This window comes from Prunus avium, chromosome 4 (genome assembly GCF_965620075.1).
Source record: "Prunus avium chromosome 4, drPruAviu1.hap1.1, whole genome shotgun sequence".
Taxonomy (NCBI): Eukaryota; Viridiplantae; Streptophyta; class Magnoliopsida; order Rosales; family Rosaceae; genus Prunus; species Prunus avium.
The window spans coordinates 24244970-24266777 of NC_142287.1; the positions used below are offsets into that span (position 1 = coordinate 24244970).

A 21808-nucleotide genomic window follows, 5' to 3' on the forward strand; every position below is an offset into this window, starting at 1 on the left:
GCTAAATTTGATAAAAACTTGAGCTAAACGTACATAAAGATGAGTCTGCGAAGATTATGACCAAACCAGGCAATTAGCTTCATCATTGATGCTATATATTGCAAAAATGACCTATAAATACAGGCCAGAGCCTCACAAAAGCCAGCCATTCACCTCTCTGTAGACATAAAATCTTCTAAGTGTGACAATCTGTGTTATGTAAGGAACAAACGGGCAGCCTACACCATCAAATAGGGGCTTTTAACAAGTTAACTCCTCTTCCAAAGATGAGTGCTAAGAAGATAAAATCAGTGTGAACACAATCTTTCCCACTTGTAGGTTCTTCATAATCATGGCCCTGCATAAAGATATGCACCAGAATGTTTCATTATGGTATGAGCTTCGGTCGTATGGAGGAAATGATTATTAAGTGGTTTTCTTGGTGCCTGTGAAATAAGATTTTCAAATGGCCTTTTTTTTTCCTTACCATTGTAGCCTCAAATTTTTATTAAAAGAAAATGAGAACTAACAAAGAATTTGTGTCAATATGTAAGACCTTTAAAACCTCAAGACTGACCCTAGGTGGAGTCAAGGACAGCAATCTGCATAGTTAGGAAGGTCGAACGTCTCCAAAAAGGGTCAAAACATTTTATGATTCAATGGATTTAAAGGTTTCTGTGAGCATATACAGCAGTTAGAAACAGTTAGATTTTGATAATGAAATTTTAAGTACACGAGAAGTGAGGCGAATTTGCCTGCTCTACGCACCCTGGAGACAGGATTCTGACCATTACAAAATGAAAATATGGACACCTAAATATCCCCAACAGTTTTAATTTAGTAACTCCCTCTCACCTTAAACATCCCACATACTCATACCCACCACCTCTCATTAGCAACACAACCCTAGGATTTAATTCAAAAGGCTGTCCTGCATCAAGTGTAAACTTAAATTTGACTTGCCCACCACCAAATTCAATATTGTATAGAGGTGATTCCTGCAGTCCACTATCACTCGAGTATCTTGCAATGACAAGGAGTTTGGCATCAGAAAGAATGTTACCAAACATCAATCCTAATCCTCAGGACACCCCATGTACTAAGAAACTATAAAGGAAAATCCCCTAAAGGTGACCCCAAAAGGGTTGGCATGATTTTCAGGACTATTTGTTTGTAGTACGACGGCTCTATTCATTGAACCAGGCCCTTGGCATTATCTCACAAGGAATTTCACTTTGGTGCTTAACCCGCTAATATATATTTCCAAGTAATTCTACATTCATATTGTTTAACTGCATCACTTACTACGATCTTCAATCCCAGACAAAGAAGCACAACTGTAACAAAGGCAAGCATGCCCAAAATTCCCACGTACACAACTAACATTCTAAAAGAGAGATTCAGGTAATAAATAACTAAGCAACTAGCATTCTCTGAAAAAAAACGGAAAAAAGTTACAGCTTTATCCAAGTAAACTATACAGAAGCAGACATGAGTTTATTTTGGTATCTAAACTCTGAGACATCAGAATCTAGAAAGAGAAAAAACACATACAAAGGCGCAGCTTAGGTCCAGCAAATACATTCATTACTTACCACCTCTATAAGAACTTTTCTATGCTGGTGGTTAATGTGGATTTGGGAACAGCGCCAATAACTGTATCTTTTTTCTCGCCACCCTTGAATATCATGACAGTCGGGATGCTTCGAATCCCATATTGGGTTGCAATTGCAGCGCCTTCATCAGTGTTTACTTTGTAGCATTTGAGCTTCCCAGCATATTGTTTTGCCAGTTCATCAATTATAGGGTGGATCATACGGCAAGGCCCACACCATGGGGCCCAGAACTCAACCAAAACAGGGGAGTCTGATTCAAGAACAAGTGACTGCCACGTTGCATCAGTAACAGGAGGCACTGCAAATTTTTAAACTACTTACAATCAATAATAAAAATTACAACACTGCTAAGAGTGATAAACAAACATATGTAAAAACTAAAAGCTTCCTAATGCTCCGGAGACAGATTGCATAGAAAGAAACAACCAGTTCAATAAGCACACCTGCTAGGTCAAAACAAAACTTTTCTTATAAAATTTTTAAACCATTATTATGCTTGATCTATTGCCTATAAACAGGTCCTGATATATTGACCTTAGATAAGTAAACGTATATACTTTCATAAGTATAATAATGAAAAGTAAGCATGCATCTACCCATAAGTTTGGTCCCATCACTAATCGCTCCCAGCATCCCTAGGTTTATTATTATATTCTGTCTTTAATGATCAGTCACCATAATTCTGTAAACATTTCGCCTGAGCTCGTAACATTGACTTCGGAATAATTTAGCCAGTCACCATGAATTAAGTCCCTTGACAGTCACAAAAATGGTCTGTCTTTAGGCCACCAGGCAGTATTTCCACTATCCACTGGTTCAACCAAAAAATTACGAGAAACCAAAAATTACTAAGATAAAGATTGCCTAAGACTCTAAAGTTCATCTTCAGAACCATTTGACGATGCTTCTTACATGAGCTCATCCTCAGTTGTCAGTTCCTACTATCTTTCCAGATTCACAATCTCAAACTATTTTTGAGTGAATCCCAAGTTTTCTCATAAAGTTCTAAAACCAATATAATATACTTCTTCAATCTCAGCGGGACACTAACATCTCTTCAGATCAGCTATTCCATTTCCAATTGTTTGCCAATTGTTTCCTTTCATTTTCAAACTCTTTACAAGAAATTCCTGCCATCGCATCAACTACTTATGATAGCTATACTATGAAACGTCTTTACTCAATTATCTCAGCTACCATGCTGAAAAAACAGAAACTTTCCAAGGCTGCAAGCTCAAAATTTTCAACTTTACAAAATAAACCATTTCAATCAATCATCTGATAACAACCCAAAAATCAAACCAATAATAAATAGACAAAAATGACGTAACTAATAGAAATGAGAAAAAAAACAAAAAAAATCCCTCTTTTATACTTAATTTCCAGACAACAAAAACACATCATCTTAAAGTAAACAAGCTAAAATCATGACAGGAATGGCGAAATTACGAAACTGACCTTCGACAGCGGTGTCCTGAGCCTCGCAGACGACGAGCCCACCTCGGCGATGACGAGCTCCTCCGGCAGCGGGACCGTAACTCAGCGATCCGATAGAGCGAGTTCGGAGAGCGGACCCCACCTTGAGGCCTCTGTAGTGACGCAATCCAGAGCGGCCGGACAAGGACGAAACCGAGGCGGCGGCGGCGATTGGAGAGAGCGCAGCCGAGGAAGGCAGGGCGGAGGAGCGAGGAACGACGAGAGAGTCGAGGACTGTAGCCATGGCCGCAGAGGATCGGAGCTGAAGAGAGAGAGAGAAGTGAGAGAAGCTTTATTGTGATGGGGAGATTTTTAGGGTGGAGACGGAGTAGTTGATGGAGGAGATGGAGATGGAGTTAGAGCAGGCAGCGAGCGAATGGATGGGGAGTAGTGTGGCTAGCAAAGGCATTTGGTATTATTGGATCAGACGACAACTGAGGGGGTCAACTTCTCTCCTTTGACTCTTCCTGCTTTTTGGTGAAGTGACCAATCAAATTCCACCACCTCACCACCACTATTAACAATTTCGATTGAAATAATTTTATTTATGGCATCTATTTTTTTCTCTTTCTTTTGTATTTTTTTTTGCATTGTTTTAGTGAGAAGAAAAAGAATTTTGCTAAAAATAGTATGACAACAATTTAATACTTGAAAGATATGTTGGGAATTGCTCCTTGTCTCCATTTGATGATTTTACATCAATCCTTGTAGTGTGTACCTCCAAATATGTTTGTTATCTATGGCTTCAAATTAAGAGTAGTAATCAATTTAGATTTATACAAATTTTTTGTGGAGTTTACCTTTTTTTTAAAAAAATTTAGAGGAGGGTCCTATTGAAAAAATAATAGCCTCATGACTACATGTGGTTCATGAAACGCAATTTTTTCGAACTTCCATGAGTTTCGAAAGTAATTTGTAAAACGGAATGAGTTTCAACGAATAAGAGAGTATTGTGTAAAATGAAAAATCCAATACCGACACTCTAAAACTAATGAATTTTGTTTTCTATAGAATTAATAACATTTTCGATAGAAAAGTAATTTAATAGTGGCTATTATTTTTTTCCAATTTTTGTTTGCATCTTTTTGGTAAGCAGAAAAAAAAACAATTGCTAAGAAAAGTATGGCAACAATTTAATACTTGAAAGATGTTGCATTTGCTCCTTGTCTCCGCTTGATGCCTTCACATCATCCTTGTCTTGTAACTCCTAACATATGTGGTCTTTTTTTTTTTCATGTTGGTGCTTCAACGTTAAAAATGTGTATATTTCTTTACCATTATCATCTACCGCTCTAAACTATGCTCATTTAGGACTATTTTTTTTAGGAAGCACTTCTACCAAAAATGCTTTTATTATATAGATGTTGACATTTTCATGAGAAATCTATGTAGAAGTGCTAGAAAGCACTTGTATGTGTTGGTGCATAAATTGAATTAAGAGAACAATATTACCCGAAAAATACAATATGTAGCTATGAACAATTCTTGGGATGAGTCGCGGACTAAGTCGCTCTCTTTAAGACGTTTCGCGGCTCCGCTCAATTTGTGCAAGCAGATCAGAATGCCACTACGTCCCCAGGATAAAATAGTCCCAGAATCTCCTCTGTCTAGGTTCTTCTTTGCACTAAGGAAGGAACCAAATACAAACACCTTTCTGACTATGTTGCTTAGAATCTCAGTAAAATAAATAGGAGGAAGAGAGAATTTCACATGAGAGAAGAGGAAGAAGGATGTAGCTTTTTTTTTTTTTTTTTTTTTTTTTTCCTTGTGCAAAATATATATATATATATCAGTCCCCTTCAGTTGAGGGATCCCTCAAATAGTGTTATTTGAGGGATGGGGCGCTCAACCGTTGGATCTGTTTTAATGACCTTGTGTGGCTGAGATTGAATTACATCTTTTAACCCGTTTTCACACTCCTGACCCACCACAAACTCCACTTCAGTTGAGGGAACGACGTACGCTGGGAAACCAAACGTCTCTCTTTTTCCTCCAACGCTTGGAGACCTATCACGCAGACCAAACGACCCAACGTGAAGAAGAAGACTCACCATCGTCAGTTGAAGAAGAAGACCCACCATCGTCAGTTGAAGAAGAAGACCCACCATCTATGCGACAGAGGTATGCTATCATTGGTTCTTATTCTTTCAATATCTGAGCCATGGTTCTTCGATTTGGAGTTCTGGGATGAATTCTGATATGGTTTCAATGGGTTTGAAGATCACTCCTCCAGATTTTTAATGGTTTCTTAAAGTTTTGGAATATCATGTGTATGAAGTAAAAATAAACACAAATAAACGGGTATGGTATCCTGAGTTTTGATATGGATTTTAAGAACTCATCAACAATTCTACAACTTTTGTTTTTATTGAGTACGTTTTGTAATTTTCCATCAAACCTGTGCTTTCAATGCTCCTTTCAACATGGTTTGTGTTTCTTGTGATTCATAGCTACTTATTTTTTTGTTTTTTGGGAGTACTGTAGTTTTGTAGTTTTGTAGTTTTCCATCGTGCTTTCAATGCTCCATTCAACATAGTTTAAGGAAAAAAAAAAAACAAGAAAACAGAATTTCTTACATATAATATATTTTTTTTATCTACTCTTAATTGATATTTGAGAAGAAAAAACAGAATGTCATATATATGTCCATGTTTTGTGATTAAAGTGTATCTGTGCATGTTCTATGGTAAACAGATTTGCTCACCTGTTGTTCAACTATGGAAGCTAATAATGGCATATTAGTTCACATGGAAACTGATTCGGAAACAAATCCTTCTGTATCAATTTTCTATCCTCAAGTAATTGGTGAGCTCACTCCCTTCCAAGGTCAACAATTTGAAACATTAGAAGAAGTGTATGACTTTTACAATCAGTATGCAAGGGAAGCTGGGTTTAGTGTTCGATCATACTCTAGTAAGAAGAGTAAAGACGGAGAGGTCATACGAAAAGAGTACGTTTGCAATAAAGAGGGAAGTTGGTCAACTGAAACAAGTGGTGCTGTAAAAAGGCGTCGTGGAGTAGGCAGAGAGTCTTGCAAGGCACGACTAATAGTTGTTAAATCAAAATATGGTGGATACGTAGTCACCATATTTGAAGAGGCTCATACTCATCCAATGACAACCCCACGAAGACGCCACTTATTAAAGTCCCATCGTCGAATTTCTGGTGTTGATCAACTTGTAGCACAACAACTAATATCCGTAAATGTATCCACACACCAACAATATGACATTCTAGCAACGCAAGCTGGAGGCATTGAAAATGTTGGTTTTACTCAACAAGATATGTACAACTCCAACAGAGATAGACGTATGAAGATCAAGGGTCATGATGGAGAAATGTTGTTTGATCATTTCATGAATGAGCAAGAAAAAAATCCAGGGTTCATATTCAAGGTTGAGACAAATATTGAACACAAGATTACTCGATGTTTTTGGGCTGATGCAATCTCTAGGCAATCGTACAAGTTTTATGGTGATGCGGTTATCTTCGACACTACCTACAACACCAATCGATATTGTATGATCTTTGCACCAATTATGGGAGTAAACAACCATGGTCAGACAATTATTTTTTCTGGGGCATTCTTAAGTGACGAGACTGCAGACTCCTTCATTTGGTTGTTTAGAGAATTTTTGAGGGCTATGCCAGGTGATGCTCCAAAAATTATTATTACTGATCAGGATCCAGCAATGACAAAAGCCATTTCAGAAGCTCTTCCAAACACATTTCACAGGTATTGTAGCTGGCATATTTTGAATAAATTCTCTGACAAGCCCGAGTGTATTCTTCACTATCAACAATTTAGAGAATGTGTTTGGGATTCTGAGAGTAGAGATGAGTTTGACTTGAGATGGAAGAGAATTGTTGAGGACAGCGGGTTAAATGAAGATACATGGTTGCAATCAATATTTAATATTCGATCTAAATGGGTGCCAGCTTATGTGAACCACATTTTCTCATGTGGAATGTCTAGTAGTCAGCGAGCAGAAAGTGGGCATGCATTTTTCAAGAGGTATGTATCAAAAAACAATTCCTTGGTGGACTTTATGGTTCAATTTAATAGAGGACTTTTACACCAACGACATTTGGAATTGATGGCAGATCACACTGATATAAATGAGAAGGCAAAAACTAAGTGCCCTATAATGATGGATAGACAAATGGCTAATATATACACACGTACTTACTTCTATAAATTTCAAGATCAGTTGTGGGAGAGTTATTGCAATAATGTTGAGCTTATAGAAGAGAATGCCACTCACTGCACATATAAAGTTGTACATATGGATGACAAAAAGAAAAAAAGAAACCGGCTGATTGTTTATGACAAATATGCAGATTTTGCATCGTGTAGCTGTCATATGTTTGAGAGTTTGGGAATCCCATGTAGCCATACTTTGGCATATTTGCACAAAATACGTCAGCTTCATGAATTGCCAGATCAATATATTTTGAAGAGATGGACTAGATCTGCTAGATCTGATCTTGTGGTTGACAATGATGGTGTTGTGATATCTGTTGACAAATCCTTAATAGGAAAGCGCAGTGCATTATTCCAACGATATTCAAATGTGATTGATAAAGTCATCTTAAGTGATGAGGCCAGTCAGATCTTCTGTGAGGCATTGGATTCATTGATTGAGAGGATTAAACCATTGCTTCATGGTGCTGAAGAAGTACTACCTTCTGCAAGGAGAAGTATTGCTTTTGAAGCTTGTATAAATGAACCAGATCCTGTTAAAGCAAAAGGAAGTGGGAAAAGACTTAAGGGCAGAAAGGAGTTGGCGAGAGAAAAATACAAAGGTCGGCGTTGTAATGGGTGTGGAAAATATGGACAAACACACGACAAAAGGAACTGCCCTATGCTTCAAAAATCGTAAGAATGCAAACTTATTTGTATTTTTCCTTTTTTATTATTATGTATTAACCTCATGTGTAATTTTGTGATGTTATCTTTGACCATGATAGCTCTTCAAATGTTGAAAAAGATGCTTTTAATGGCATGGATAATAGTTCTTCGTCACAGGTAATTATAGTTATACACAGAACTTATATGGAGTATTTTGTTGATGAAATGGACAATAATTCTTCCACTATATAAATTGCTTGTTATTGAGAATGATAAATTTGTATTTATTTTTTCATTTACTTTGTCTTGTCAGGATGATGAGTTTTTTGGATGATGTTTCGAACTCCAGTGATTCCACCTATTTCTTGGGTTGTAGAGTTGCACTGACATACTTGAAGAAAAGACTATGTTTGCCCAATCAAGCTTCGTGCAACTAGCCTCCTAATGGAAAGATTGTGTTTGTACTTTTTGTTTTCATTAGAATGCCTTTTGATGCGCAGTGTATTGAACAAAGAAAACCATTCAGAAATCATTTCAATTAAAAGGAAACAAATTTGTTTTGCTGCTATTCTTTAATATCATAGTTAAGTTTTGGTGTTATATGAATGAATGTCTTGGATGAGTTTACTAGTACTGAAATAGTGAAACAAACTATCATATATGCCATTAAAGTTCAGAAAAGTGGAAGAGAAAACACGGGAAAACTACCACACTATGAACTGAATAAAGTTTTCATTACTAAGATAAAATAAACTTGATAACATCAAGTATTCATTACGAAAGGGAAAAACAATTATGTACAACATCCATTGTATAGGAAGTAGTCTCGTCATCCCTATACAAATTACCAACCCACACATACAAAAAAAAAACCATCCTTATTACAGAGAAGAGCTACAAAATCCTTATTGAGTTTAAACAAACACCCGCAAAAAAAACCATCCTTAGTACATCAGATGTTGATTATTCAATAAATTTCACAATTTGGCATCTAGATCCTGAATTGGGTTGACATCTTGTTCTAGCAGCACTTCGTCCCTGAATAAAAAAATTGGGGTTAACAATAAAAAAAAAACTAACAATAATTAGCAAGAACCCCCAAATTATGAATTACTCAATAGAACCCAAATCAAAACTCATCACACAACGCAAGAAACCCAAAATCGAAGTTCCATTAATCAAATTGTGTTTATTTTTACTTCATACACATGATATTCCAAAACTTTAAGAAACCATTAAAAATCTGGAGGAGTGATCTTCAAACCCATTGAAACCATATCAGAATTCATCCCAGAACTCCAAATCGAAGAACCATGGCTCAGATATTGAAAGAATAAGAACCAATGATAGCATACCTCTGTCGCATAGATGGTGGGTCTTCTTCTTCAACTGACGATGGTGGGTCTTCTTCTTCACGTTGGGTCGTTTGGTCTGCGTGATAGGTCTCCAAGCGTTGGAGGAAAAAGAGAGACGTTTGGTTTCCCAGCGTACGTCGTTCCCTCAACTGAAGTGGAGTTTGTGGTGGGTCAGGAGTGTGAAAACGGGTTAAAAGATGTAATTCAATCTCAGCCACACAAGGTCATTAAAACAGATCCAACGGTTGAGCGCCCCATCCCTCAAATAACACTATTTGAGGGATCCCTCAACTGAAGGGGATAGTATTCAATAAAATAGTTGTTGGAGACTTTAAAACCAGCAAACAAGCCCTTGAGAAAAAACAACCAGTATTAAATAAATTTAACTCCCACTATTAAAGATAATTCAATGTAATTATTGAATAATTTTATTTTAAAATAAACATACCAGTTTCAACAGTATGACTCAAAAACACTTCTAAATTTTTATGTCAAACGTTGTTATAAGCGCTTTTGATTGTCAACAAACGCTTTTAGTCCTTTAAAAAATACTCCCAAACAGACAAGAGATGTAGTGGATTTAGATGTATATAAGTTTTCGCGGAGCTGGTAGTCTCGTGCAGAACTATGTAGGCATTCATAAACTTTTCAAAGCAAAAATGATAACTTTCGTAGAATTAAATTAAGTGCTAGACTTTTATGAAGTTTTAAATTTTATATTGAATTTCATTGACTTTAACAATTTTTTTATTTTATAAATGCTTAATTGAAATTATTTATAAAGAAAATTGTAATTTTTTCGGTTTGCTAGATAACGAATCACAAATCCCTATGACCAACTTTTTCACCTGTACCATGTGTACATGGACCAGGCACTCTGAAAACCATGTCACCTCTATCTATACTATGTAGTCCGTAGAGTTCTATCTACAAGTTCACGTCCTTGTCTTTTTTTTTTTTTGGTGGACAAGTAAATTAGAGGTTTATTTGTTTTTTCCGGCACTAGATTTTATGTTAAGAAAGATAAAAGAAAAAAAATACTGGTATTAGTTGCTGTTCTGAATAGTGAACAGCAGTGAACTTGGGGGAAAAAAATGTATATGAAGCTCTCGTCTTACTTCTTCTTTCTTCTCCCTTTGACTCCGATTTGTTGGATTTTTGAGGCGCCCACATTTCTGCCATATTTAAACAGCATAATACCAACCAACCAAGCTGACTGAGTTTAAGGAAATGGTTTCAAGGACTTCAACAACTGTAGGTCCACTAATTAGAGAAGCTAGAAGATTATAATAATCTTGTAGCTTTCTTAAGTTTCTTTCTTTCTCCTCTTTTTCTTCCTCTAAGTTGGACTTGAGCCCCGTTAAGGAGAAAGACTTCCGTAAAATGAGAATATCACTATTTTGCTAATCCCGTCTAATAACGTTGTGACACGCGTGATAGCAAAACAGTATTATCTCTGTTGCAAATCAAGTTTTTCTCACATCGTTTCCAATTTCACGTAACTTGTTGAGTTGTTTTTTCTTTGTTTAGCTTTCTGTATCCCTCTTATAGACAGTATTTCACATCTTATAAAATGATTTAAATGGTATTATGGATACATTTTAGAACAAATGATTACTTGCTTAAACATATGTGTTGTCATATTTTTCAACAGGAAACCCAACCAAACTCATTGAGGTTACAACTCATTAAACTAAGCACTGAAGCAATGATGTTGTGGTTTAGTGGTATTTCCTTTTTGGTGAATGTATATATATATAATTTTATATAAATATATATACATGATGAAGATATAAAGTTTCAAAGCACAAATTCTAATGAAATTTTGGTGGAATGGACAATGAGTGATGGTGTCAGATGGGGGGAGAAAAGGACAATGAGTCTCTTATTTTACTATTTTGTCCTTTTAACTAATATAGCTATTTTTGTAACTTACATCTTACACCTTGTATTAAGATAACTTTTTACTTTAATTTCCATGAAAAAGAACAAGCTTAGAGAATAGATTAGAAGAAGTGGACAATCAGGTCAAATAGAAACGCAAACCCTTCTTTACCATTTCCTTGCCATTCTTGTGTCAATCATTTGTAACGGACTCTCAAACACATGACCATATGAAGTGTCAAATTAACCACACGCCAATAACTCCACTTTATAAATAAAACAGACTAAATTAGAGCTTATGCAAAATTTATCTAAACCAAATAACTATATATATTATCTTACTATTTTTTTTTATTTTTTAAAAAAGCGATATTGAAAAATGAATAGTGCATGAGTAACTGCTTTCAACCACTTTTTAATCATTTTTACTTTTAGTCCCCTCTCTCTCTAAGGATGGTCAACTGAAAATTTTGAAATGTAGTACTCGTGGTACTAAAATTCTCATCCTTCCTAATAGAGTCAGTCAAAATTCAAACCCTCACCAACCAACCCCCTTCTTTCTCTGAGGCCCCCTCTGTCTAGTTTCTGAAACTCAAGGTCTCTAAGATTTCCATTTGGGTTTCTAGACATTACTTTATTTTGTTACAAGGCATGGAAAAAGCTCTCAAACTCAAAGAGAAGCAAGGCCAAGCCATGCAAACATTGCAACAACAAGACTCTCATCAATTTCAGGCTAAGCCTCCCAAACAAGGCCTAACAACAATCACCACCCATGTTGAGAGGCTCAAGTCTCGACCAGAAGACCAGGTCAAGCTAGCTGCCACTGCCATCACCCTTAATGTACGGTTGAGATCATCCGACATGCCAGCCCACATGCAGAACCATGCTCTCCACCACACGAGATCGCTCCTTGACTCAGCAGCACCACCACCACCAGCCCCCAAAACTCGTCCAAACCCAACTCACCTAGCTCGGGCTCTCAAAAAGGTACACACTTTCAATCTCTCTGCGTTCTCTCTGTTGATGGGTTGCTCTGTTTTTTGGTTAATTCATTTGGGTTAATCAAACGTGGATTGTAGGAGTTTGACTCGGTGTATGGACCGGCGTGGCACTGTGTTGTGGGAACGAGTTTTGGATCGTTCGTGACTCACTCACCTGGTGGGTTTGTGTATTTCTCTGTTGACGACTCGCTGTCGGTGCTTCTCTTCAAAACAGAGGTGCAGTTGGTCAAGGAAAAACCACAACCAGCACAAGCAGCAAAGCCTTAATTGAAGTTGAAGCTTTCTTTGACCATTTTGTCATCACAGAAATGAGCAAGAGAAACCCTGCGCCTACCATACATGACACTTGATAGTTGTTGTTGGACTCTCAAAATTTAAGATTAGATTTTCTTTTCTTTTATTTTCTTTTCTTTCAAAACAAACAGCATCATCATCAGATGATCTTTGAGCTGTATATACAGGTAGATTAATAGTAAAGAAATGTGGTTTAATTTTTAGGAATTTTGGGTTTCTTGAGATTTACTTTGGTTCATTTTTGGGTTATTTCTTAGGATTTTGTTGTTAATTATTGCAAGCTTTGCTGTAAAAAAAGAAAAAGAAAAAAAGAAGTTTCTGTACAAAAAAAACAAATAAAAACAAAAAGGTTGTGAAATGACTTGTGGTAGGTAAGGGAGATTTGGTTTCAATGAGAAGCCAAATCAGAGGGTCTTTTACTTTTGGCAAAGACTAAGAGAGACGATTTTATGATCAGTCTGCATGTTCCATAAGTACACGCAAACATGAAAGCTCAGAAATCCCAGTGGTCCTTTGAGAGCCAGAGGGTTGTCTTGTATGTTGATCTTCCCAAAATTGATATCTCCTTCTGGCTTTTATATATTAATATTAAACACATTCAAATGTTTTTTGTTATCATTTTGGTCAAATTATTCGGGTGTTTTGACTAGTCCTCAATTGTCTTCTACCCTTATCCCCCACTATCATCTTGGAAGTATGTGTTTTGGGTCACTGATGAGAGAGAGAGAGAGAGAGAGAGAGAGTCTGCACAGTTCAGCATAAATGTGAACAAAATTAATCCTTCTATAATGACACATAGACATAGAATACATACTGATGCACATGATAATCAGGGGCAGAAAACAAAATTAGAATACAACTCATAAATAACATACAACTCTAAACTTTCGGCTATGGACAGCAAATAATGGGTGGAAAAAACCCTACAAGGAATGACTGAGAAATAAATCACTCCTAATATACAGGGGAATTTGTAACAGCTTAATGTTATACCTCTCCATATCCTTTCTCTTGAAGCAGCATGCCAGCAAACCCGCATATAACAAAACTTAGTAACTCTGTGAGTCTATGGATGATTTACTTGCTTTTTAATGGTCTGATATACCACAAACTAGGAATTTCTAAGACAAGTTCCTCTCGTGCATTAGAGATTCTATCTTCTCAACATCTTCTGGGGTGTCAACACCATGAGCCTCATGGTCAACCTTGATCACCTGCAAACACAGAACAATGTGAACTTTTGGACATCCGTATTTCAGGAAAAAAAGAAAAAATGCATTCTTCATCCTGTTACATTTACTTTTTGACATGTCATATTTGAGGAGAACCACTATCCCAGGTCAAAATGTGTGGAATTTCAATTCTTTTCCTTTTGGGCGCTTAGGGTAATCGTGTTTGAGAGTTCCATGAAACTAAATTTTAAAGCATTTTGACGAACTAGATTATAAATCATCACAACCGACAGGTAAGATATTTATTGCACCAAATTTCTTATTAATTTTGATGACCGCACCAATGTCAAGTATGACTTTAATACAATTAGTGAGCATACAACAATAAGAAGAAAAGATGGGTACAGATAAATAGAAAAGAACAAGAAAGCATTGCAATGTCAAAATAACTTTGCAAGAACCGGGAAATAATTATAAGAACAGATCAGTCAATTAAGAGTCTTAACATACCTTCATCTTATACCCATTTTCAAGGACTTTAAGCTGCTCCAGATCCTCTTCTAGTTGCAAAGGAGTAGGTTCAAGCTGAGGATATATCTTTAGGAACCTTGTATCATAGCTCTGAAAAGGCATGGGATGGAGAACCATAAACTCACAAGTTAGGTGGCCTAAAATAATTTACAATCACACACCTCGCAGCCACACAATTTTTTAACAAAATGTCCATTTAATACCTGAATTCCTAGATGAAGCATATAGGGAAACTGTGGATTGGCCTTGCCTGACCTGTATCACATGTGACAATTTGTCAGATCTTGCAAAGCAGTTGATAACACGTTTACATTCACCGCACATAAAGTATTTCACAAAAAAGAAAATCCATTATGCAAACAAAAGCTCACTTGTTAAATGGAATCAACCCCCTTGAAAAATAGATGGCATAACCAGAATTGTCAACCACACATTTCACTCGATTCGGATCAAATGCGTCTTCAAGTTTTAATGATGTGACCGCAGTGCTAAACACTGCATCTGGGGCTTCCTGGTAAGACATAACAAATTTGTGACCTGATTGCATGGAAACAAATTAAAACACGAGATATGCCATTAGAAATGGAAAAGATAAATAACTATTTCAACATGATTTTGATGCTACACAAATATGCAACTGGGATTGCTTCACCTACTTCAAAAAACGAGACTAATTGTTGAAAATCGAAATAAATTGAATGCCACATGTGTTTATTATTCCTGTCGTAGCACTCACATTTCAAGGGGGACTATCATGACAAAAGATTGAGAAACAAATTTACCTGCAAAGCTTTAACAATTCCATCTATTATCTCAGGTTCAATAAGAGGCTCATCCCCCTGAATATTGACAACTATATCATACTTCTTCTCAAGCTTTTGAATTGCTTCAGAACAACGCTCAGTACCTTTAAGTTCAGAAAAAAGTAAATAAAAATGCAATTATATATTTAATCTGCAAAATAAAATAAAAAGGAAAAAAGAGAACCATGGTGCCTACCATTCCGGCAGGATTCTGAGGTCATTATGACATCAGCTCCAAAACTGCGACAACAATCTCGAATCTTCTCATCGTCTGTCGCAACAACTACACAAAAAGGAAGGTAGACCTTAAACAACGCTTCAACCAACACTTCAAAAATACTTGGCTGGTCGAATTCACTTTCCCCATTGCATAGCTATGTTAAGCATAAGCAAAACTTAATATCATCAACAGGATGCAAGTGGTAAGCCTAAAAAGGAATATCACTGGGGTATTAAGGGAATCTCAAAGATTGGATGCCTATATCACATCACATCTTGTATACTTTCAATCAACCCGTCTCTTGGGGTTGCTAAGGTTAAAGAAGATTTCCTCAAAGGTGACTGTTTCTTGGAGGTTAAAATGCCTCATTATTGAAGCCGGAGCAAGCACTTAAAGCTGAGAAAATTGGCCAGATCTTTTATGAAATGAAGATAAGGGGATGGCTCAAACAATTAGCTTATTGGGCAACTGGGATCCACAGGGTCATAAGTATGGTCATAGAATGGTTTGTGACTCTGGTCTTCCTCTTTCAACCAAAGTCAAGGATGTTTTTGCAATGGAAATTGGAAGTGGGAAAATGCCAGACAGAATCAGCTGGCAGAAGTTAAGATAGGTGGCTTAAGTATACCTACATATAAATTCAGATGAAGAGACAGATTTTTGGATGCCTAGCAAAACTTGTCAGATCTAATCAGCTGCCTCTTTATTAAGGGGACATTCAACGATTTATTTAAGAAGGGTTCCTTCCCTGACAGAACATTAACAAAATCCTAGTATAAACATGAAGCAAAATTACATGGAGTTCAAGTGAGTAGACATACCAACATGATCCAGTGTAGTTGCCAGTTTTGCCCTTTCCCATGTTCTCTGCAAAAACCAACTAAAATTTGTAAGTGAAATGTTTCCCAATTACATTACCATAGGCTCTAATCTCAGACCAAGCTTCATACTTGAAAAGGAACAGACAAAAAAAGGGGTGTAAAATAAAATCCCAATAAAAGAAAAAAACACCCTGCTTCAGATCCATGCAGCTTAGGAAAATTGATAACAAACTTCAAGCTTAGAAAATACCCATTTCACATACGGTATCAAAATGCAAGTACACAATGGGAGAATTAGTGAAGCAAAAAGAAGGACCTGGATCATGGGCTTTCCGAGGATCTGAACGAGAGGCTTGCCCTGGAAACGTGAAGAAGCGAAACGGGCGGGGATGATGCCGACTACCCGGCTCCGAAACTTCTTTGGCGGACCCAAGTAGACCCGGGCGCCAATTGCCACTGCAATTGCAACTCCGGCGACGATTCCGTGGACGATCCATGCCTTGGTGCTGCTCCAAGACCCAGACGAGGAGGAGGAGGAGGAGCAAACCGACATGGGGTTCATGTTGATCTCACCGTCGTTATCTTTGGTGCGGTTTTTCGTTGGTAGATTGGTTCTGTTGTTACTGTGGGTTCGTGGACTTTTCTGGTATTTATAGTTTTCAACCGTTTTTTTTTGTTGTCTCGTTGGAATTCTTCTTTGACCTGGGGGACAGTGAATTGATTTTTCCAAATGAAACAATTTTAAGACATAAAGACAAAAGTTTCATAGTCCCAACTTTCATAGTCCCGGTTTCGGTTTGAGATCGAGATCCCATGTCCAAGGTTCGAGATATCGAATCAAAGAGTCCTAAGTCCAAGGTTCGAGATATCGAATCAAAGAGTCCTAGGATTTGAAGTCGTAGGATCAAGGGGAAGTTGTAGGAATAGAACATGCATTCCCATTTCCATGTGTGAGCAAGTCCTTTTTTTAATACCAAAATTTATTATAATAATTTGAAAGTTGATAAATTCATAAAACAGTTCGTTCCAAGTGGAATTGAAGCCCAAAATGAGATCCTGTTATACATTCAACATGAGAAGACAATATGTGTAATAACTTTATCTTTCTATTGTGTAAAAATGTAAATAAATTAACAAACACATGTTAAGTTCATGTTAGGCTTACGATCGGAAAGAAAAGGACACTGACAGGGTTGCATGTTAACACCCAGATCACTGCCCATGTCAAAACTGGGAAAATAGCCTCATCTTGCAGAACATGTTCCAAAGTTCTGCTTATATGGCATTAAGACTTTATCATAAGCTCAACACAAGCCTTGTATTGCATGTAAATGCGGTAAACGAGCAGTCAGTATTATCACAGATGACAAAGAGGCTGTAACAGAGGCTCCACTTAGCACTGCACTTCCATTTTCAGTTAATGGCAGCAGCATCTTGGTCCATGAAATACAATGCTAATCTGAACCCACTAACAGCGGAAAAGAAAGTCGGACACTTCCAAGAGCATGGCAAGTTACAGGCATGTGAAGGGTTCTACAGAGTCCATGGAGATCCACTGCCATGACGACCAAATCAATTGGCATTATCCTGGGAATGTCTCCGTCTCCTAATCTTCTTCATTTTTCCCTTCTCTTTCCTTGAGCTATTTTCATCACGCCTAGTCTTCTCTTTCTTTGAGCCATTTTCTACACCCCTCCTCCCCACTTCACCATTTTCTTTTCCCTTCTTACCTGACTTCTCTTTAAAAGAAGCCTTCCTCTTCTTTCCTGATGATCGCCCACTACCGCCTCCAGCAGAATCATCGCCCCGCGGCAGGGGATCATCATCATCATCTAACTGCCAATTGCACATAAACTCCTGCCCATCATGCTCTAGCTGAAGTGGTTTCCCTGCTCCGGGAAGTAAGCTATCAAAAGCTACTAGCCCGGGCCCTCCTTTGCGTTCCACCAATGTAGGATCAGGTCTAATTATGGTACCGAGAATGCTCCTGTTTGGGCCTAGGCACAAGATGACCTTAGGATTTGTCAATGTAGTATAAGCCATTGAAAATGCTGATCTAATCTGCAAGAAATCCAGAAAAGGATGTGACGTGGAGGAAGATCAGCCAATTATAAGAATTGGGTTGGCAAGTGTTGCTTGTCAGCTAATTTTAAGAATTGGCAGACAGAGCAACATATGCGAATAAATTTTTTAACCGTGCAAGCACATGCATACAAACATGCATGATCTGTTTGACAGGTACCACTGAAGAACATTGCCTAAGCCAGCTGGTCATCAACCAAGCCAGATAGAAACAGCCATTTCATGGAAGATGAAGTGTCAGCTTGTAATTTCAGTATATCAATTTGTGGTAATATGAATAAAGCTCACACAAGCATATACACGCACAACCATTAAACTGTAGTCAATGCAAATCCAGTTACTTGGCATCAAAAGCGAAGGAGGAGAAAAAATATAAGCATGTTATTCAACAAACCTGAAAATAGTTAAATGAGTTCTTCCCAACGTCATTCTCTGGTGCCTGGGGATCCTCGATGGCAATAAGAAACGGTCGTCCTTTGGTTATGAACCTGAGAGAGAGGATAAATCCAATGCAAAAGTCCAAAAACCAGGTGAAAAAAAAGAAGAGAAGAATCAAGATAAAGAAACTCATCACTTTATTACGAAGGTTATTTATACCCTTTGACACTCTTTTTAAAAAAGGTCCCTGCCCCTTTGCACGATACACCAACATCTGAAGTATTCAATTTGCGTCCATAAAAATCAAAGAAGTTTACCTATTTGAGAAACACAACAGATAAATGAGAACGTAAGCCACAAGCTCATTGAATTTTCTCCATATTCTTTGGAAAAATCCTAGCCTCTCATAAGAAGTTAAAAACTAGAACACTAGAGTGAATTCCATAGTCCACATAATTCAGGGTTACAGTCTCCATTCCTACATTTACAACCAAACCTGGTTGCTGGGATAAAGTTTAAGCTAACTGACTTGGGATACAATGAAAGAACTTCAAGCAATAATAAAGAGCTTCCAAGTTCTCATCTACTTGATCTAAAAAAACTTACCAAAAGAACTCCCAAGTTTTGTTCTGAAGAAACTTGACATTCTCTGTGGCTCTGTTGCATAAAATTCAATATATAGATCAGGGATAAAGGATCCAATAATGAGGATGTTGGTCTATTTATCTGAATTTTAATATTACAGAAATTGATAATTGTTTATCTATCATCCAAATGACAGAATAAATTGTGTGTGGTAAATTATCTATTTCATTCCAATTTTAGGAACTTGTCCTTGGATCTCATTTGCACTCATAGGTTTATCATGTCCCACTGCAATATTCAACGTAAAAGCAAGTTTTACACAACCAAACAGGAGCCATACAGTACAGGTATGTACATAGGCAAGCAAGAAGTGCACCAAATCTTCAAATGCATATTTAAGATTCACTCACATGCAACATTGCCATGAGCATCGTAAGGAGGGCGTAAGAACCTAGTCCACCAGAGTACACCTACATATGTTATCAGAATATGGATTAGGCTGACTGGAAAAATAAATTCCATAAAGAAAAAGAAAGACAAGTGAATCTATTAAATTAGAAAGTCATACCTCATTTAATTCTCTCTGTTGTAAAAATACTTTCAAGATTAAACATAATGGTCGCAAAGGAGGCCACTTAGATACCGCGTCCTGAAAAGGGATTAATGGATAGCGTCAAAAGAGACTGAAAATAGTTATTCCCTCACTTTACATGCAATCTATAACATTCTAACTGAATCCTTGCATGTTTTTATTTTATTTTTCCTTGAAGTGTCTATGATAATTGGGAATTATTTTTACTAGGTGGAAGCACTACCTTTGCTCCCTTACCACTACCATTACAAACATGGGATATTAGTTCAACATTCTCTAAGATTTGTAATGTTTAACTTAGAAAATTAATATATACTTTTTGATTCCACAGCTTACCAAGTTACCAACTACTACTGCTTTTCACCCCCTTTGTTACTTCTTTCAATATCAACATTCATATAACTATTGTTTAAGATATCGCAATTAAATCTGAAGCCATATTAAACCATGACCGATGCAAGGAAGAGCACAAAGTTGCAAACAACAATGCTAACATTGTTCAGAGGCACATGGTCAGGCTCTGACCTATATTAGAAAAGTTATAATATCTCTACAGAAACTTAGTAGATGATAGATTATGGGACAAACCTGGATAAAGTCAGCAGCTTTTGGTCCGCTTTCTATATCAAAACTGTGAAGCAAGAAATAAAATTATCAATTGTACTTTTTAATTATATTGAACATATCCCAGGAAATGCTTATCAATATATTTTAGCTTTATTAATTCGAAACTCTGTTGCAAAAGATACAAAAGTAAACCTTATGTCAAAGGCAATGCCACTTGTTTTTTCTACAAACTTAATAATAGGAATACGTGCCTTTCCAATCACCTGAGAAATCCATAGAGAACAAAAAATAAGAGGCTAAAGTTTTTCCACAATAGTATTTCAAGTAAAGGATGAGGCACACCTGTATCTTTTTTGCCAATCCCATCTGTGACAATGCCCTAGAAAGGGCCTGCAATCCTTGCTGCGGTGTTGGTATGCCTGACCTCATAATGACAACCTACGAGTAATAGCAATCAACCAGAGTAACTTATATGGACACTTAAGCATGCTCATAGACCAGAGTAACAAAATTTCAAATTCAAACTTCAGTTCCTAACTTTATATTAACAATACGATCAACATACTTACATCAATATCACTAGCAGGAAGATATAAACCCGTCTTGAAGGACCCAAAAACTTCAACCTAGAAAGCAACAATCATAGAACAACAGGATCTTATTATGAGAATTTTTTTCGTGATTAAAATCACACACACATGCATTCACGCCCACACGAACAACAAAAAAAAGGTACCTTGCACCGAGGCCATATATATTTGATAACCTGAGAGACACGTTCTACTGCTGAAGTGCGTGCCTCTTGTTCTTCTGGAGTTGGAGAGAGAAACTCACAAAAGTCCACAATTTCTGTGATCATTATGAATACACAAGTTACTCAGTTACCACATTACAAATTAACAATTTTCTCCCTTACAAAGATCCTTAATTTCTACACAAGTAAAAGGAATACGCAAAAACCAGGTCCAATTCACATTACAGGTTACAATGTATGAAATTTCTTCCCAGTATAACTAAAAATCAAATAAAACATTTAGACATTGCCATTAAACATTGGAAAGTCCAAAAAAGATTTCATAGTGTACATATAAACCAAACCCAGTTCAAACTTTCAATAGAATTACTTGGCAACCCAATATAAGCAGTTGAAACTGCGGCAAATACCTTTATGAAGCTGAAGCATAGGGCTCTTGAATTTACTATGGCCCCTAAACCACCCGCTCTCGAGCTTTGGCTCGACTTCAAGAACCGGCGTCGTCGGCTCGTATTGGTGAAGCGGCGTCGTCGGCTCGGCTGCAAGGGTACGAGACAGTGAGGCCCAATTTGGCTCGGCTTCGTCGGCACCAACGTCGAGTGAGAAGAAATCGGGTGCGGCGGTGTCCACCGGAGCGCATTGGGGAGTGGAGAGAGTAACCTCGTTGCGGAAAACGGAGTAGGGTTCGAGGTCATCGGGCAGCGGAGATTGATTGGGGGTGGGATGAGAGAGCGCCGGTAGGGTTTCGTAGAGAAAGCCTTGTGTTGCAGGCTCCTCCATGTTTACAGAAGAGAGAGGGAAAACGACGGCACAGAAATTGGGATTCTGAGTGTTTATACTTTCCGA

The 21808-nt window shown here is 37.3% G+C and overlaps 5 protein-coding genes across 5 annotated transcripts; 2 read left to right on the plus strand and 3 right to left on the minus strand.

Moving 5' to 3' along the window:
- Positions 1 to 1384: 1384 nt before the first annotated feature.
- On the minus strand, positions 1385 to 3457 carry TRX-M4 (thioredoxin M-type 4). The gene is made up of 2 exons (XM_021977792.2): positions 3054 to 3457; positions 1385 to 1893 (listed from the first exon to the last, which is right to left on the minus strand). The coding sequence occupies exons 1-2, from the start codon at positions 3313 to 3315 to the stop codon at positions 1580 to 1582; spliced, it is 576 nt and encodes a 191-aa protein (XP_021833484.1). The 5' UTR covers positions 3316 to 3457; the 3' UTR covers positions 1385 to 1579.
- A 1418-nt stretch (positions 3458 to 4875) lies between these two features.
- LOC110749874 (protein FAR1-RELATED SEQUENCE 5-like) lies at positions 4876 to 8484 on the plus strand. Its single transcript, XM_088251592.1, has 4 exons — positions 4876 to 5192; positions 5766 to 7950; positions 8043 to 8100; positions 8237 to 8484. The coding sequence occupies exons 2-4, from the start codon at positions 5789 to 5791 to the stop codon at positions 8255 to 8257; spliced, it is 2241 nt and encodes a 746-aa protein (XP_088107718.1). The 5' UTR covers positions 4876 to 5192; positions 5766 to 5788; the 3' UTR covers positions 8258 to 8484.
- Positions 8485 to 11678: 3194 nt separating this feature from the next.
- On the plus strand, positions 11679 to 12664 carry LOC110773291 (uncharacterized). The gene is made up of 2 exons (XM_021977793.2): positions 11679 to 12149; positions 12242 to 12664. Exons 1-2 carry the CDS (start codon positions 11814 to 11816, stop codon positions 12428 to 12430), a joined length of 525 nt encoding a protein of 174 aa, XP_021833485.1. The 5' UTR covers positions 11679 to 11813; the 3' UTR covers positions 12431 to 12664.
- A 545-nt stretch (positions 12665 to 13209) lies between these two features.
- CKS (Nucleotide-diphospho-sugar transferases superfamily protein) lies at positions 13210 to 16723 on the minus strand. The gene is made up of 8 exons (XM_021977795.2): positions 16321 to 16723; positions 16005 to 16050; positions 15160 to 15246; positions 14943 to 15067; positions 14532 to 14671; positions 14364 to 14415; positions 14140 to 14250; positions 13210 to 13671 (listed from the first exon to the last, which is right to left on the minus strand). Exons 1-8 carry the CDS (start codon positions 16564 to 16566, stop codon positions 13579 to 13581), a joined length of 900 nt encoding a protein of 299 aa, XP_021833487.1. The 5' UTR covers positions 16567 to 16723; the 3' UTR covers positions 13210 to 13578.
- Positions 16724 to 17012: 289 nt separating this feature from the next.
- LOC110773292 (Nucleotidyltransferase family protein) lies at positions 17013 to 21808 on the minus strand. The gene is made up of 12 exons (XM_021977794.2): positions 21373 to 21808; positions 20945 to 21057; positions 20778 to 20834; positions 20551 to 20646; positions 20401 to 20471; positions 20230 to 20272; positions 19618 to 19698; positions 19460 to 19519; positions 19071 to 19121; positions 18684 to 18781; positions 18481 to 18574; positions 17013 to 18065 (listed from the first exon to the last, which is right to left on the minus strand). Exons 1-12 carry the CDS (start codon positions 21740 to 21742, stop codon positions 17577 to 17579), a joined length of 1623 nt encoding a protein of 540 aa, XP_021833486.1. The 5' UTR covers positions 21743 to 21808; the 3' UTR covers positions 17013 to 17576.

Coding starts and splice junctions, on each gene's coding strand:
- TRX-M4 (XM_021977792.2), bottom strand. CDS start 3,315: ATGGCTACAGTCCTCGACTCTCTCGTCGTTCCTCGCTCCTCCGCCCTG. Junction 1,894..3,053: donor TCAGGACACCGCTGTCGAAG/GTCAGTTTCGTA, acceptor AAAAATTTGCAG/TGCCTCCTGTTACTGATGCA.
- LOC110749874 (XM_088251592.1), top strand. CDS start 5,789: ATGGAAGCTAATAATGGCATATTAGTTCACATGGAAACTGATTCGGAA. Junction 7,951..8,042: donor TGCCCTATGCTTCAAAAATC/GTAAGAATGCAA, acceptor TGACCATGATAG/CTCTTCAAATGTTGAAAAAG. Junction 8,101..8,236: donor ATAATAGTTCTTCGTCACAG/GTAATTATAGTT, acceptor TTGTCTTGTCAG/GATGATGAGTTTTTTGGATG.
- LOC110773291 (XM_021977793.2), top strand. CDS start 11,814: ATGGAAAAAGCTCTCAAACTCAAAGAGAAGCAAGGCCAAGCCATGCAA. Junction 12,150..12,241: donor TAGCTCGGGCTCTCAAAAAG/GTACACACTTTC, acceptor CGTGGATTGTAG/GAGTTTGACTCGGTGTATGG.
- CKS (XM_021977795.2), bottom strand. CDS start 16,566: ATGAACCCCATGTCGGTTTGCTCCTCCTCCTCCTCCTCGTCTGGGTCT. Junction 16,051..16,320: donor TCGGAAAGCCCATGATCCAG/GTCCTTCTTTTT, acceptor TGGTTTTTGCAG/AGAACATGGGAAAGGGCAAA. Junction 15,247..16,004: donor AACTACACTGGATCATGTTG/GTATGTCTACTC, acceptor CTTTTTGTGTAG/TTGTTGCGACAGACGATGAG.
- LOC110773292 (XM_021977794.2), bottom strand. CDS start 21,742: ATGGAGGAGCCTGCAACACAAGGCTTTCTCTACGAAACCCTACCGGCG. Junction 21,058..21,372: donor TATGCTTCAGCTTCATAAAG/GTATTTGCCGCA, acceptor TAATGATCACAG/AAATTGTGGACTTTTGTGAG. Junction 20,835..20,944: donor ATATATGGCCTCGGTGCAAG/GTACCTTTTTTT, acceptor GTTGCTTTCTAG/GTTGAAGTTTTTGGGTCCTT.